This window comes from Papio anubis, chromosome 2 (assembly GCF_008728515.1).
Source record: "Papio anubis isolate 15944 chromosome 2, Panubis1.0, whole genome shotgun sequence".
NCBI classification, from domain to species: Eukaryota; Metazoa; Chordata; class Mammalia; order Primates; family Cercopithecidae; genus Papio; species Papio anubis.
The window spans coordinates 111,290,549-111,305,059 of record NC_044977.1 but is presented as its reverse complement, the minus strand read 5'-3'; the positions used below and the strand labels follow the sequence as shown (position 1 = coordinate 111,305,059).

The 14,511-nt window shown below is 38.8% G+C and overlaps 1 protein-coding gene across 3 annotated transcripts; it reads right to left on the bottom strand.

Moving 5' to 3' along the window:
* Positions 1-160: 160 nt before the first annotated feature.
* MRPL47 (mitochondrial ribosomal protein L47) lies at positions 161-14,505 on the bottom strand. 3 transcript variants are annotated; one of them, XM_003894800.5, is made up of 7 exons: positions 14,371-14,505; positions 12,510-12,655; positions 11,590-11,650; positions 8,531-8,627; positions 5,170-5,300; positions 4,018-4,113; positions 161-396 (listed from the first exon to the last, which is right to left on the bottom strand). In XM_003894800.5, the coding sequence occupies exons 1-7, from the start codon at positions 14,466-14,468 to the stop codon at positions 273-275; spliced, it is 753 nt and encodes a 250-aa protein (XP_003894849.1). In that variant the 5' UTR covers positions 14,469-14,505; the 3' UTR covers positions 161-272. The 3 variants fall into 3 exon arrangements, with proteins under 3 accessions (XP_003894849.1, XP_021790341.1, XP_009199587.1); XM_021934649.2 differs by lacking the exon at positions 14,371-14,505 and adding an exon at positions 14,247-14,357; XM_009201323.4 differs by lacking the exon at positions 14,371-14,505 and adding an exon at positions 14,150-14,256.
* Positions 14,506-14,511: the final 6 nt, after the last annotated feature.

The following is a 14,511-nucleotide window of genomic DNA, read 5'->3' as shown; positions in this document are numbered from 1 at the left end:
CTTCACCCTCTAAGATAGCAGGCGACATTTAAAGCCTGCTTAAATGTCAGAATTCATAAAGTGGGAATTTAATCTGAACTTTATACCTGATTTTTAGAGGTAAATTAGCTTCTACCAAATTAGCTAATTAGCATGCCATATTCACACTTAGAACAACTGATTAAAGTCACTTGACTAAAAACAGAATTTCTTTATAAACCACTTAACATATTTACTCTTGTACACAGACTATTCAAGAAAAACAAAATGGTAAATTTAAGAGTTCAGACATCTTAGACAAGACTTGACTTCTGCGCTTCAGCAAGATGTGGAAACTTTTTTAGAAGAATTTTTGCTTTCTTTCTCTCTAAATTTTCCTTCCGTGCTTTGATGCGGGCTCGTTTCTCACGTTCCAGTCTAGAATAAAAAAAGCATAAAGCAATTTATACAAAAATATTTCCTTGTTATTCAATACTATCAAAATATGCATAAATCAATTACATCAAAGCTTCAAACATGCCAGTCTCTGTATTTGGTGTGTTATATATATTATTAAACTTGAATAGTAATCACTGTAAACCTATACAAGTCAAGAGCATCTGAAACCCTATACCAACTATCCCTGTTTCTTGACTAGAAAGAATGTCCCGATCTTACAAACCTGTAACAAACTGGGACTTAATAAGCATCATCTCTTAGCAGGGTTTTACTCTGTGTATAAGGGAAATGATAAGCTAGAGTGAGTACTATTTGAAAGTAGGGAATTCCCACAAGTCTCAGGATATATCTCATGATGTCAAAAATAAATTCTTAGGCTCTGGCTAGGCTTACTATTCCTTAAATGAGTTTGTTCCCACACATCAGTATCCCAGGGCATGACACATGTGCTGCATAAATTACAACATAAATTACTTGACCTGTAGGGTCAACTTGGGAGTTGTAAAAATTGAAAATGAAAAAAAATGCTTGGATACCAAACCTCCATTTAAATTGATATCTTACAGGATATTGATCAATAGAAATAAGCTTATATAAAATACAGCAATAAAGTTACTACAAATGAGTTTTTTTGGGAAAAAAAGGCTGAATACAATATGCCAGTGCTGTGGGAGAGGTCATAGAAAATTGGGTGAAGTAAAAAATATGCACATATATAGGAAAAGTATAAAGGCTACAGTCAAAATGAGATTACCCATTCTATTCATCAGTCTTTGCTCCAACTAAATTTTGACCATTTACAAAAACAAAGACCCATCTGAAGGAATAAAGGTTTGCTATTCTTAAGAATATTAAGATGATGCCAAATTCTGAAGGTGAGGCTAAAAAAGGTACTTTCAAAAACAAAATCAGAATGTGTATAAAACCTGTAAAAGTGATACAAGATTGATACATTCTCATACATTATTTTAAAAGTTATGGCCAGGTGCAGTGGCTCACGTATGTAATTCCACCACTTTGGGAGCCGAGGCAAGAGAATCACGAGGTCAAGAGATCGAGACCATCCTGGCCAACAGGATGAAACCCTGTCTCTACTAAGAATACAAAAATTAGTTGGGCGTGGTGGCATGCGCCTGTAGTCCCAGCTACTCGGGAGGCTGCAGCAGGAGAATCGCTAGAACCTGGGAGGCAGAGGTTGCAGTAAGCTGAGATCACACCACTGCACTCCAGCCTGGCAACAGAGCAAGACTCCATCTCAAAAAAAAAAAAAAAAAAAAAAGTGATTTATAACCACCCTGTATGACTAAGGGACAAAAGGATCAAACAGCACAACACTGGGCTTGGAGAAATCTCAGACTCAGATTTCTTCAGTTGCTTAGCATCTCAACTAGGTCTTAAATGTGAATAGCAAAGAAAAAAAAAAGAAAAAAAAAGCTTTCGCCACAGAAGAAGCAACAGTGGAAAATGAGCAAGGAACATTTAGGAAACAAGGCAAGAGTTCTGACTTCGATGAAGGGTAGGTAGCTAAGACTTGTAGGAATGCTGGGAGGAAAAGAGTTTAAGATTTGATCCTGTAGATAAGAAGCTGCTGTATGTTTCTGAACAGCCCTGATGTGATTAAAAAAAAAAAGTCTTGAGGAAAATTAGCCAGGAAGCAATACTTGATTGGACTGCAGTCAAGAAGATGTGCGGTAATTCAATTTGATAAAGACAGAGACTGCACTAGGGCAAAGACAATGGGAGAAGAAAAGACAGATCCTGGAGACATTCTGCAGCAAGAATTAAATCAAGGACTGATTAAATATACAGCAATGGTGATGAAAAAGACGACTGATGGTTTAGTGCCATGCAGACTGGATGTACTACACATGAAATGAGGAGAGGTAGGTGGTTCAGTAAGGAAGATACGTAATTTTAAATGTGATTCTAAGGTACACTAAACACTTTAAAGCCAAGCTTAAAGATACATTCCATTCCTGTTTAAATTGTTTTTAAAAGTTTGTTTTGGTATGAAAATCTTTCGTGGTGGGGGGCGGGAGAGAATCAGTTTTTGAGGAACTTGCTAAAAGTAGAATGTATTATTCAAGAGAATTGTTAAAAGCTGTGGTTCTTGTGCTGCTACGATTTCCCTTTTAATTTTCTAGCTGCCTTCCCAGCCTTGAATTCTGACTTCTAGCACCTTTAGCCAGGAGCCTTTTGGTTCCTCTGCCCTCTCTCTGGAGCCACAGCAATGGGAATTGAGTAGCACCCTTGGCCCAGGAAACCATAAACTTGCAATACTTTTCCCTTCTAATTGCAGTTTTGGGGATTAAACTCTATCCTCTGGCTTTGTCTCCTTTTGGATATGGCCCAAGTGTTTTAAAATAGCTCTTTAAAAAAAAAATCTTAAGTTTGTATAGTTATCAGCGAGTGGTTCATGGGAACACGCGCTCCTCTATCATAACAGAAGCCCTATGTTCTCCCTATTCAATGATAAACCTAATGCAGGAAAAATGTGCTAAAGGAAATATTTGGAGATCAACATTCTGCAGGACAACATGAGTTTACATATAATACAACAGACTTCTCTTTCTAGCCCCATTTTCTTTTCAACAGCCTTGGAATAACATGAACTCACAGTGTATGCAACTGAATTATTTGGACCTTCATTTTAACATAAGAGTAGAAATTTTTCCATTTACATATAGATACAAGAATAGAAAGGCAATAAAACTTTTCAAAGGATACATATTATAATGTTAACAGTGGCTATTTCTTTTTTTTTTTTTTTTTTTCTGTTTTTTGAGACGAAATCTCACTCTGTCACCCGGGCTGGAGTGCAGTGGTACAATCTCAGCTCACTGCAACCTCCACCTCCTAGGTTCGATCAATTCTCATGCCTCAGCCTCCTAAGTAGCTGAGATTACAGGCGCATGCTACCACGGCCGGCTAATTTTTGTATTTTTAGTAGAGACAGGGTTTCGTCATGTTGGCCAGGCTGGTCTCAAACTCCTGACCTCAACTGATCCGCCTGCTGTGGCCTCCCAAAGTGCTGGGATTACAGGTGTGAGCCAGCGCGCTTGGCTGACTGTGGCTATTTCTGATAGTGAGCTTATATGTGACTTCAATTTTCTTTTTTACCTGACTTTCCTGTTTTTCTTCTTTTTTTTTTTGAGACGGAGTTTCACTCTGTCACCCAGGCTGGAGTGCAGTGGCACGATCTCTGCTCCCTGCAAGTACTGCCTCCTGGCTTCACACCATTCTCCTGCCTCAGCCTCCCGAGTAGCTGGAGTACAGGTGTCCACCATCATGCCCGGCTAATTTTTTGTATATTTAGTAGAGACGGGGTTTCACTGTGTTAGCTGGGATGGTCTCGATCGCCTGACCTCGTGATCCACCCACCTTGGCCTCCCAAAATGCTGGGATTACAGGTGTGAGCCACCGCACCCGGCCTGACTTTTCTATTTTTAAAAATACTTATGTAATAACAGAAATTAAAATGTAAAGAAAGCTTTCTTTATGTCTTTATGTCATATTTCTTTATGTCTTTATGTCTTTATGACTTTCTTTATGTCATCTGGTATAAAGATAATATGTTTTATTAAGAGTACTTGTGCTCACCTGAGAAAATGGTCCACATAAGGCATGGCAAAGAATCGTTTCCTATTGTATCTTTTATTTAGGTGCCAAGGTATAACCCACTGCTTGAACTTATGCCTGCCAATAAAGCAAAAAGTTATTTGCCTTAAAGAAAACATTTAATACATTTTCACTTTCCTAATTTACCTCAAATGGGTTAGTCCAAATACAAATTAGTAGAAAATAAAACAGATAAACGTTTTTAGTGAGATGTTTTGGCAATTTCTCTCTTTTCTGTGTTGGACTTAAACCCCATTGAAAGAACCTACCAAATGAGCTATGAGTTAAGTGGTATAATGTCAAGAGTACAGGGAAGGTCTCTAACCAAAATGCCTTCCCCATTCTGCCTACATTTAAAAGTCTAATGATGCTTCATCTTGGTTGTTCAGCCCAAAGGTAAATAAACCTCCTTCTGAGCGGAAGTTTATTTACCTTTGGGTTGAACAGCCTTCCCACCGAACGAGGTTTATTTACACCAGGTCTTCTTAGTTACTTACACCTCAGCATGAATGCTGATTATCAGATCCTTTCCCAAAGGCCGACAAGACTCTGGAATATGAATGTAGGAGAAACAAGGAGGTATAAAAAATAAACTATTTTTCTCTCTTTTTTTTTTTTTTTTAAATAAACTATTTCATAACTTGTCCTAGGGTTTATCCTGATGGCAACGGGAGCAAACTGAAACTGGTTCATGTGACATTCCCTGAGACTTTAAAAAAAATAGTTCCAGGTTCTCAATGGGCAAAGAGGGCAGGTGTGTGTCCTGAAGTTAGCTTCGTGGATTTTATACCTTCTGAAATGATACGTGTGCATGTACATTCTTCTGAGGAAACTATCCATAACTTTCATCAAAGTCTCAAAAGGCCTTGTGATTCACTACAATAAAGACTTATAGGTAACTGAATCATGGGAATGGGATGTCTGGGCTGGTTTTACCAGATAAAGCTACCTTCATTCATATCCCCCTTCGTTAAAGTGCAAAGGAGTGTGGGGCCTCTTCTTTTATTAGACATATCACTAATATATCTCATATGGTGCAAGTTTTTTTTTTTTTTTTTTTTAAAGATATTGGGCAGGGGAATGAGGCATGGATTTCCACTCTCATCTTAGAAGAGCCACAGTGTAACTACCTACCAGATGATTCTTCCAAAGATGTCTCTTCTCCAAGCACCAGGTCTAGCTCTTTCTTGACCAGTCTGAAGAAGCCTTAGGGCATCTTCTCTTTCCTGGACAACTTTATCTAATGCATCCATGGAATCTACTACCTGAAAGGAGAATAGAAAGATACAATTTCAACAATCACCTACTACAAAATTCCAAAAAAAAGAGAATGTATAAACACTCTGCTACAGAAAACTTATGATGAATATTTATACCAAAGAACCACTCTGTTAAGTATTTCCTAAAAATCTTTTTGGCACAAGTATGTCTACATGGGTGTCTAGATTACCACTTTCTATGTTTTTAAAAAAGTTTATACAAAAAATTAGCCGGGCGCGGTGGCGGGCGCCTGTAGTCCCAGCTACTCGGGAGGCTGAGGCAGGAGAATGGCGCGAACCCGGGAGACAGAGCTTGCAGTGAGCCGAGATGGTGCCACTGCACTCCAGCCTGGGCGACAGAGTGAAGACTCCGCCTCAAAAAAAAAAAAAAAAAAAAAAAAGTTTATAGTTTTATATAACTACAAATCTATTTCCACATATTAGTTCTGTTTGGAGTGAGATACACTTACATAGATTCTTTTTGGAGACCCAATTTGATTCATGTTATTTCAAAACTCAATGAGCTAATAAGAAGTGACAACAATTTGCTATTTTCATTATATTAAAAAAGACATGTTCTGGTCTCAACTAATCATTGTGTCCCTGACATGCAGACAGAGATATTGCGGCCTGCTTGGTAGCTGTTGCTACTACAGGGAAAGGAATAGCAGTCCATCTAGATAAGAATCTCCAAAGATTTATCAAGATGCAAGATGATACTATTAAACTTCTATTTAATTTTACCTCTTTAAGATTTCTATTGTTTTATAATGTATACATTGGCAGAGTTATATATATATATATATATATTTTTTTTTTTTTTTTTGAGACAGAGTCTTGCTCTGTCAATCAGGCTGGAGTGCAGTGGTGTGATCTCGGCTCACTTATCTTAGCTCACTGCAACCTCCACCTTCCAGGTTCAAGTGATTCTCCCGCCTCAGCCTCCTGAGCAGCTGAGATTACAGGCACCCGCCACCAAGCCCGGCTAATTTTTTGTATTTTTAGTAGAGACGGGATTTCACCATATTGGCCAGGCTGGTCTCGAACTCCTGGCCCCAGGTGACCTGCCCACCTTGGCCTCCCAAAGTGCTGGGATTACAGGCATAAGCCACCATACCCGGCCCTATATTTGTTTATACATAAATATTCATATGTTGGGGATTGTAATGTGAGATGGGCCAAACTTTTTCATAGTTCTAAATACATACTGAGAGCCATTTTATGTGTTATGTATGTCCCTTAAGCATCACAAGAGATATCAAATACTGCATAAGTACATTTGTTTCTCATAAGAATCCTCAAAAAAAGCACAGATTATAATCTCCCAGGTAGCTATGAGATCTGAAAAAGATGTGAAAGCCACAAATTTAGATAAATTATTTCATAATCTGTTTCATTTTTGTTTTTTGAGACAGGGTCTAGCTCTGTCACCCGGGCTGGAGTGCAGTGGCACGATCTTGGCTCACTGCAACCTCTGCCTCCTAGGCTCAAGCAGTCCTCCCACCTCAGCCTCCCAAGTAGCTGGCACTACAGGCATGCACTATCACACCCGAATGATTTTTGTATGTTTTTGGTAGAGACAGGGTTTTGCCATGTAGCCCAGGCTGGTCTCAAACTCCCTGGCTCAAGTGATCTGTTTGCCTTGGCCTCCCAAAGTGCTGGGATTACAGACGTGAGCCATCGCACCCGGCCCATAACCTGCTCAGTTCACACTCAGCACTTCTGCTATCCTCAACTTCACTAAATGGCTTACAGTAGCTGAATTCACATGCCTTCCTCTTAACTATTTTATTTTCTACAAAATCCCTGAAAAAGAAAAGATGACTAAGGCAAATTCTATTTTGAAGACAAGCAAACTCAGGAGGGTAAAGGGACCACACTGATAAGGGCTTTATATAAAATTCGCTAATCTTTAGAAATTTTTAGTAAATCTGGTTGTTGATTAACTACATTAAACAGTTTGCCTAAGCAAGGGTAAGACTTGAGGCTTTCAGCTGAAATCCAGTGTTAGCTCACAAAGATAGAAAGTAAATGGCTACCAAGTCCACAGAATTAACATTCAGAAGTTCATGCCAAGAAATGTGAAGGAAAATCAGAAGTATTATTTAGATATACCTTACTGTAAACAAGTCAACCTCAAAGAGCCATCTTTTCTGTAAGTTTCTCAGTGCCAAAAGCGTCAGTTGAGAGAATATAAAATTAATAGGACTGTGTTCCAGGGTAAGAGTACACACTTCTCTTTACAGCCAAGAATTAATATTACAGAGTAGCCCTTGAACCACATTTTTTAAAAAGAGACAAAAAGATACACTTGCAAAATTATAATCAATCTTTTATCATGTGCCTTGTTTCTGTATTTCAAACACAAGGGAAGTAACATAATATCATTTATTTGTGTGATAAATAGGTACTAATACTCTGAAGAGAAGCACATATAGTGAGGGTTTTTTATCTCAGATGGATAGTTAATACTTTAGTTACAATCATAGCTATTGTGCCAGAATTATACAATTTCTCCCTTAATTTTTATATTATTCTGTAAGTAAAATTTGTCTGTAATATGCTTGAACTGGGTATCAACTCAGATCAGCCCAGTGATAAGAATTATATCCCAGTTATAATTCTTCTTTTCTGTTTTCCTTAAAATAGTTCCAAATCTTTGGTTTCTATCTTATATTGAGAAATTTTTTTACATTTTTGCTTAATAAAGTTTCCTAGTAGTATGTCACAAAACACTGGAAACACCAGATATATTTGAAGTTTGAAAAAATTACAGTCACTTTCAGCTTCTCTGGAGTAAACTTCTATTATTTTGGGTTCCACTGATTGAGAAAGTGCAGTACATATGACCTACTGGGCTGAAGTTCACCTCTGAAATATATATTTAAAGCAGATAATCCACTGTTGAAATTCAAAAGTTCTATAACAGCACCATTATAACAAAAGCTTTTTCATCAAATAATGTGTTCTTTATAAAGCATCCTTGTCAATGCACTTTCAGTTTTTTATTTATTGAGACAGGGTCTTGCTCGGTCACCGAAGCTAGAGTTTGGTGGTGCAATCGGGGCTCACTGCAGCCTCAACCTCCCAGGCCCTATCGTTTTAAAAAAGTTCAATGTCAGGAAACACAATGAAAGATTAAAAAATCTATTTGACAACAAATACAAGAACCACATAGCTAAACTCCTTTTAGCTGTAATCGTGTATACCAGTCTCCAGCCTCCCCCAATCCTTACCTTATCTAACCGCTCTGGACTTGGCATTGGCAATCTCTGCCGCTTGGCCTCCTGCTCTAGGGTTAAAAGCATGTTTCTTTCTTTCAGTAAGACATACCTAAACAAAAGAACACAAACCTTGTGACGCTATTCTGTGGTTATGTTAATAAAGTTGTGATTTCTGACATCAAAATTAATTGTCTGTACTTGAAAGTCACTTAGGGGCGAGGTGCTGTGGCTCACACCTGTAATCTCAGCACTTTGGGAAGTTGAGGTGGGAGGATTGCTTGACCTCAGGAGTTCAAGACCAGCCTGGGCAACACAGCAAGACCCCATCTCTACCAAAAAATAAAAAATACACTTAGCCGGGCATGGAGGCACACACCTGTAGCCCCAGCTGTTTGGGAGACTGAGACAGGAGGATTGCTTGAGCCTGGGAATTCGAGGCTACAGTGGGCTAAGATCGCACTACTATACTCCAGCCTGGGGATAAAGTGAGATCTTGTCTCAAAAAAAAAAAAGTCATACTAGAAATCTCAATATATAGAATATGATTACAAAGAATAATCCTATATACATAACTATCTTTGCTTATCCATTTGTTCAATAAACTTTTCATCTGCCACATGTATTAAGTGCAAAGATAGTTACAAAGAGGCATAAAATATAGTCCTTACATTCTGAGTGGAGAGTAGAGAAGGCAGATGGAAGATAAATAACATTTGTTGAGTACCTATTATATGCCAGACAATGTGTTAACCATTTTATATACACTAATTTCATCTAGTTTTCACAACCGCCTTCTGAGGTTGGCATTATTTCCACTTACTAAACAAAGAAGCTAAGGCTGAGAGAAGTAAGGTATTCTGGGTCATACAGGTAATTCAAGATTCAAATCCCTGATCTCTGTGTACAAAATCCACTCTATTTTAACTCCACCATGCTGCTTCTGAAACTGTAATGTATGTGGGATAGTAAGTGGGGCAGGCAATAAGTACCGGAAGAATTAAGTGGGGGAGATGAGAAACATCTCTTCTAGCTAAGATGGCCAGGGAAAGATTCATAGAGGAGATGCAGTTTATCATAGAAGGGAGAGCACAGCAAACATAATCAAAGGTACTGAAGCAGCAGAGCTAAAGTGAAGACAGATTTTCTGAATACATCTATTTGAGAATAAGAGTTAGGGCCGAGTACAGCGGCTCACACCTGTAATCCCAGCACTTTCAGAGGCTGAGGTGGGTGGATCACTTGAAGTCAGGAGTTTGAGACCAGCCTGGCCAACATGGTGAAACCCCGTGTCTACTAAAATACAAAAATTAGCTGGGTGTGGTGGTGTGCGCCTGTAATCCCAGCTACTCAGGAGGCTGAGGCACGAGAACCTAGAAGGCAGATGTTGCAGTGGGCTGAGATCACGCCATTGCACTCCAACCTGGGCAACAAAGTGAGACTTTGTCTCAAAAAAACAAAAACAAAAACAAAAAAGAGAAATGGCAAAACTTTGGTTGGTTGCAGCCATGAATGTTGAAATAGCCTTAACTATCCTTTCACCGATAACCCATGGTAACTAATAGTGCTTTAAAACAACTTATTTTTCTATAATGAATAAACATAGTATCAGTGGTTTTTATAAACACCTTACAATTCTTTAATTTGTCAAGAAAGATAAACAATGCTTTACATCAGGGGAAAAAACATAAACACTGGCCAGGCACGGTGGCTCATGCCTGTATATAATCCCAGCACTTTGGGAGGCCAAGAGAAGCGGATCACTTGAGGCCAGGAATTCAAGACCAGCCTAGCCAACCTGATGAAACCCCGTCTCTACTAAAAATACAAAAATTTAGCTGGGCATGGCGGCGTGAGCCTGTAATCCCAGCTACTTCAGAGGCTGAGGCACGAGAATTGCTTGAACCTCGGAGGTGGAGGTTGCAGTGAGCCAAGATCACGCCACTGCATTCCAGCCTGGGTGACAGAGCGAGACTGTGTCTCAAAAAAAGAAAATAAAAAAAAGGAAATGTCTACTAGAGTCCTTAGGCAGATAACAATTATGAAGGAAGCAGACACAGTGAAAGAACCACAGGGTGCCTAAGAAGTGGTGTGAACCTGCTCCATCTAGGAGGGGCAGTTGCTCCACAGACCAGCCAAGTTGTTGCCACGTAGGAATGCAGGGCCAGTGTTGCCAAATCACAGGTCTCGTTATTCAAGAGCCGACAGAAATAATATTTTCTGTGTGAAACTTCCCAATTTAAAAAACAATTATGGTCCAAACAAAACATATCTTTGGCCTACATATAGTACATTAAAAATGCAATCCTGTCTTAAATCTTCTCAACGCTCTCTAATTCATCAGAGCCCGCCAGAAAAAATCTACCTATATTCCCAATTAAATGCACCCTCCAACATGCCCTTCCAAAGCAAATACGCTAAAGATTACAGATCATGACAACATAATAAAAAGGAGAGAATTCTAAATATAACCAATGGCTGGGCACAGTGGCTCACGCCTGTAATCCCAGGATGTTGGGAGGCCGAGGTGGGAGGATCACTTGAGCCCCAGTGAGACCAGCCTGGGCAACATAGGGAAACTCCCTCACCACAAAATGCAAAAAAATTAGCTGGGTGTGGTGATGCATACCTGTGCTCCCAGGTACTCAGGAGGCCGAGGTGGGGGATCGCTTGAGCCCAGGAGGTCAAGGCTGCAGTAAGCCATGACTGCACCACTGCACTCCAGCCAGGGCAACAGAGCGAGACCTTGTCTCAAAGAAAAAAACAAAAGCAACCAACTGTTCCCCGTTTCATTTTATTAATTGACTGAAATTGCTAGTATAAAGGTGTTAGTAGGACCAATGTAAATCACAGTAAAATTTCTGAATTCCCGACCACTTGAGAACTGTGACATTTGTCATAATCTAACCTCTGTCATATAAAATCTTTCATGATCTTAAATATCAGATTTATCATCCATAGTACTACAAAACAAATCACTTTACTCAATTTCCTATATCAGATTTAGTTTTTACCTCATTGTTACACTATAACTGCTTCAAACGTCTAGATATTAATGTACTTACTATACTTACCAAAGTTTGTGTAAATCTTCATTACTTTTGTTCCTTAGTTGCTGACAGGTCCATGCTGCTCCTATTAAAATAATACATAACATGAAATAATATTTCTAGCCATGTGCCCTTTGGCAAATTATTTAAGCTCTCTAAACCTGTCTAAACCTGTTTCCTTATCTGTAAACTATATAATAGCTTTTTTACAGTATATAACATAATGTGTAATTAGGGATACATTAGGTAACATATGAAAATAACATTAACATGATTGGCAATAGCATTCAAAAAATGTTAGCATTAGTACAGAATGTATTTTCACATCCTAATGACAAAATACTTTATGTCATTATAAGTTAACTTTTTGGCCGGGGGCAGTGGCTCAAACCTGTATTCCCAGCACTTTGGGAGGCCAAGATGGTGGGGATCACCTGAGGTCGGGAGTTCAAGACCAGCCTAACCAAAATGGCGAAGCCCCACCTCTACTAAAAATACAAAATTAGCTGGGCATGGTGGCACATGCCTGTAATCCCAGCTACTTGGGATGCTGAGGCAGGAGAATCACTGGAATCCAAGAGGCAGAGGCTGCAGTGAGCCAAGGTTGTGCCACTGCACCCCAGCCTGGGCAACAAAAGCAAAACTCCATCTCTAAATAAATAAATAAACTTCTAATTATCATGAAAAAATAAAATCTAAAATAAGCCCTAAACCTTACTTTAGTTAATAATTTCAACCTATTCCTTTTCTAACCATCTTGCCAATCTGCCAAGGAACAATTAACTCTACTATTATATGGTTCTTTTAATTTTCTCTAGTAGACAGTCTCAAAGAAAACTGAAAAAGGAAACATCTAAATAATTCCTAAACTGGATAAATAATCCTAGAATGATGGGGGGAGGTTCCATAAATATATTTAATGTTGACAAATCCAAGTATCTTACCAGATTTTACTTTTTCTTGCCCCCAGTTTTTTGGGTCATCAAAAAATTCTTCTAGTCCTTTTCTTGACAATGTGGTATGAAGTAATCTATATTGGTGAAAGGATGTCACATTTGGTGTACTCTTAGGCAACAAACCAAGAAAAAACCTGCAATTGAACACATATAAACAAGTTTTATAATATTTGGATTTTATAAGCAGCAAACATTATCATAATAAATATAATCATTTTGTCATCTATAATGTTTTAAAAAGCTACTCAGGGTTTCTGCACAAGAATTAATTTTTTTTTTTTCTTATTTAGAGACTTGGTCTCACTATGTTGTCCAGGCTGGTCTCGAACTCCTGGACTCAAGTGATCTTCCTACCTTGGCCTCCCAAAGTGCTGGGATTACAAGCATGAGCCACCATGCTTGGTCACAATAAATTTTGAAAATGCTTTAGAAAGTATTTTCAATATTGCATTATAGAAGCTGCTATCTTATAATTTCAGAGGTAACATATTAACACAATTATATTTTAAGGTAACATTTTTGGGTCCTTCTTACATTGCTAATGGGTGCAAGCACAGGTAAAAAGAGCAGTCAATTTTGCAACATGTGGGCTGGGCACGGTGGCTCACACCTGTTATCCCAGAAATTTGGGAGGCCGAGGTGGGAGGATCACTTTGAGTCCAGGAGCTCAAGACCAGCCTGGGCAAGATGGCAAAACCTCGTCTTTTAACAAAAATACAAAAATTAGCCAGGAGTGGTGGCACGTGTCTTATAGTTACAACTACTCGGGAGGTTGAGGTGGGAGGATGGTTTGAGCCTGGGAGACAGAGGTTTCAGTGAGCTGAGATCACACCATTGCACTCCAGCCTGGGCGACAGAGTCAGTCCCTGTCTCAAAAAACAAAAACAAAAAAGCCCCACAATTCTGCAACATGTATCAGGAGCCTCAAATACTTCCTCCTTTAACTCAGTAATTCTACATCTAGAAATTTCAACTGAAGAAATTATCATAGATGGGAATTTGTAAATTAAGATGTTTATTAAAGCACTATATAGGATATCAAGTTTTTAATTATGTAAATGTGCAGCTGAGAATGGTTCAAAAATTATTGTGCATCTGGATAAATTATTATGCAGTAATTCAAAATTCCTGTTTTTAAAAAATAGTTAATGACCTGAGATGATCTGAAACTAAATAATGAAGTTTATCACAAGTGTTGTATCCCTACCAAAAATATTTAGCCTAAATCTAATCATGAGGAAACAATCAGAAAAATCCAAAAGAAGAGAGATTCTTAAAAAGCTAATCTCATCAAAATGTCAACAACATTAAGACAGAGAAAAAAAGAAATTGTTCCGGATTAGAGACTAAAGAGTCAGGGCAACCAATGTAATAAATGATCCTTCACTGGATCCAGAACCAAAAAAAAAAAAAAATTAAAGAAGTTACGAAGTTACCAGTTACTTTCATTGTAACACATTCTGTAAATACAAACACCTCTTCTTTTTTAAACCATCCAAACTTGACACGGACTTGAGTATCATAACAAAAACATCTTAGGTAAAGTTTTTCCCACCTCACCCAGCCCAACAGGATGCTTCTGTACTTATAGGTTTATTTACTTGAACAAATTCTGGACATCTACAAACCCCATATACTGTCTTGTCCGCAGCGGGCAGCAACAAAATGAGGAAGAAATAGAAATGTCGGAGGTGGGCGACTTCTCCAAGGTCACTCACTCCTCACCAAAGTGGGCTCCGGCTCTGCCATCCAGGCGGCCTTTCCATTCTTGAACTGTTCTCGGCATCTCGGCAACCAAAGAAGATCCAGAGTTGGAGAGGTGGGCAAACCTACTTTACACATCACTTACCCTGTGCAGGCAGGGACCTGAGGAGTTATTAAGGACCTGGAAGCTTTCAGGGCAGCTGAGACTCTCCTACAAAGAAGGGCCAAACCTGCCGCAGCCATGTTTTCGCATAACTAGGCAAACCGCGTTTCCGCCAACGATGGC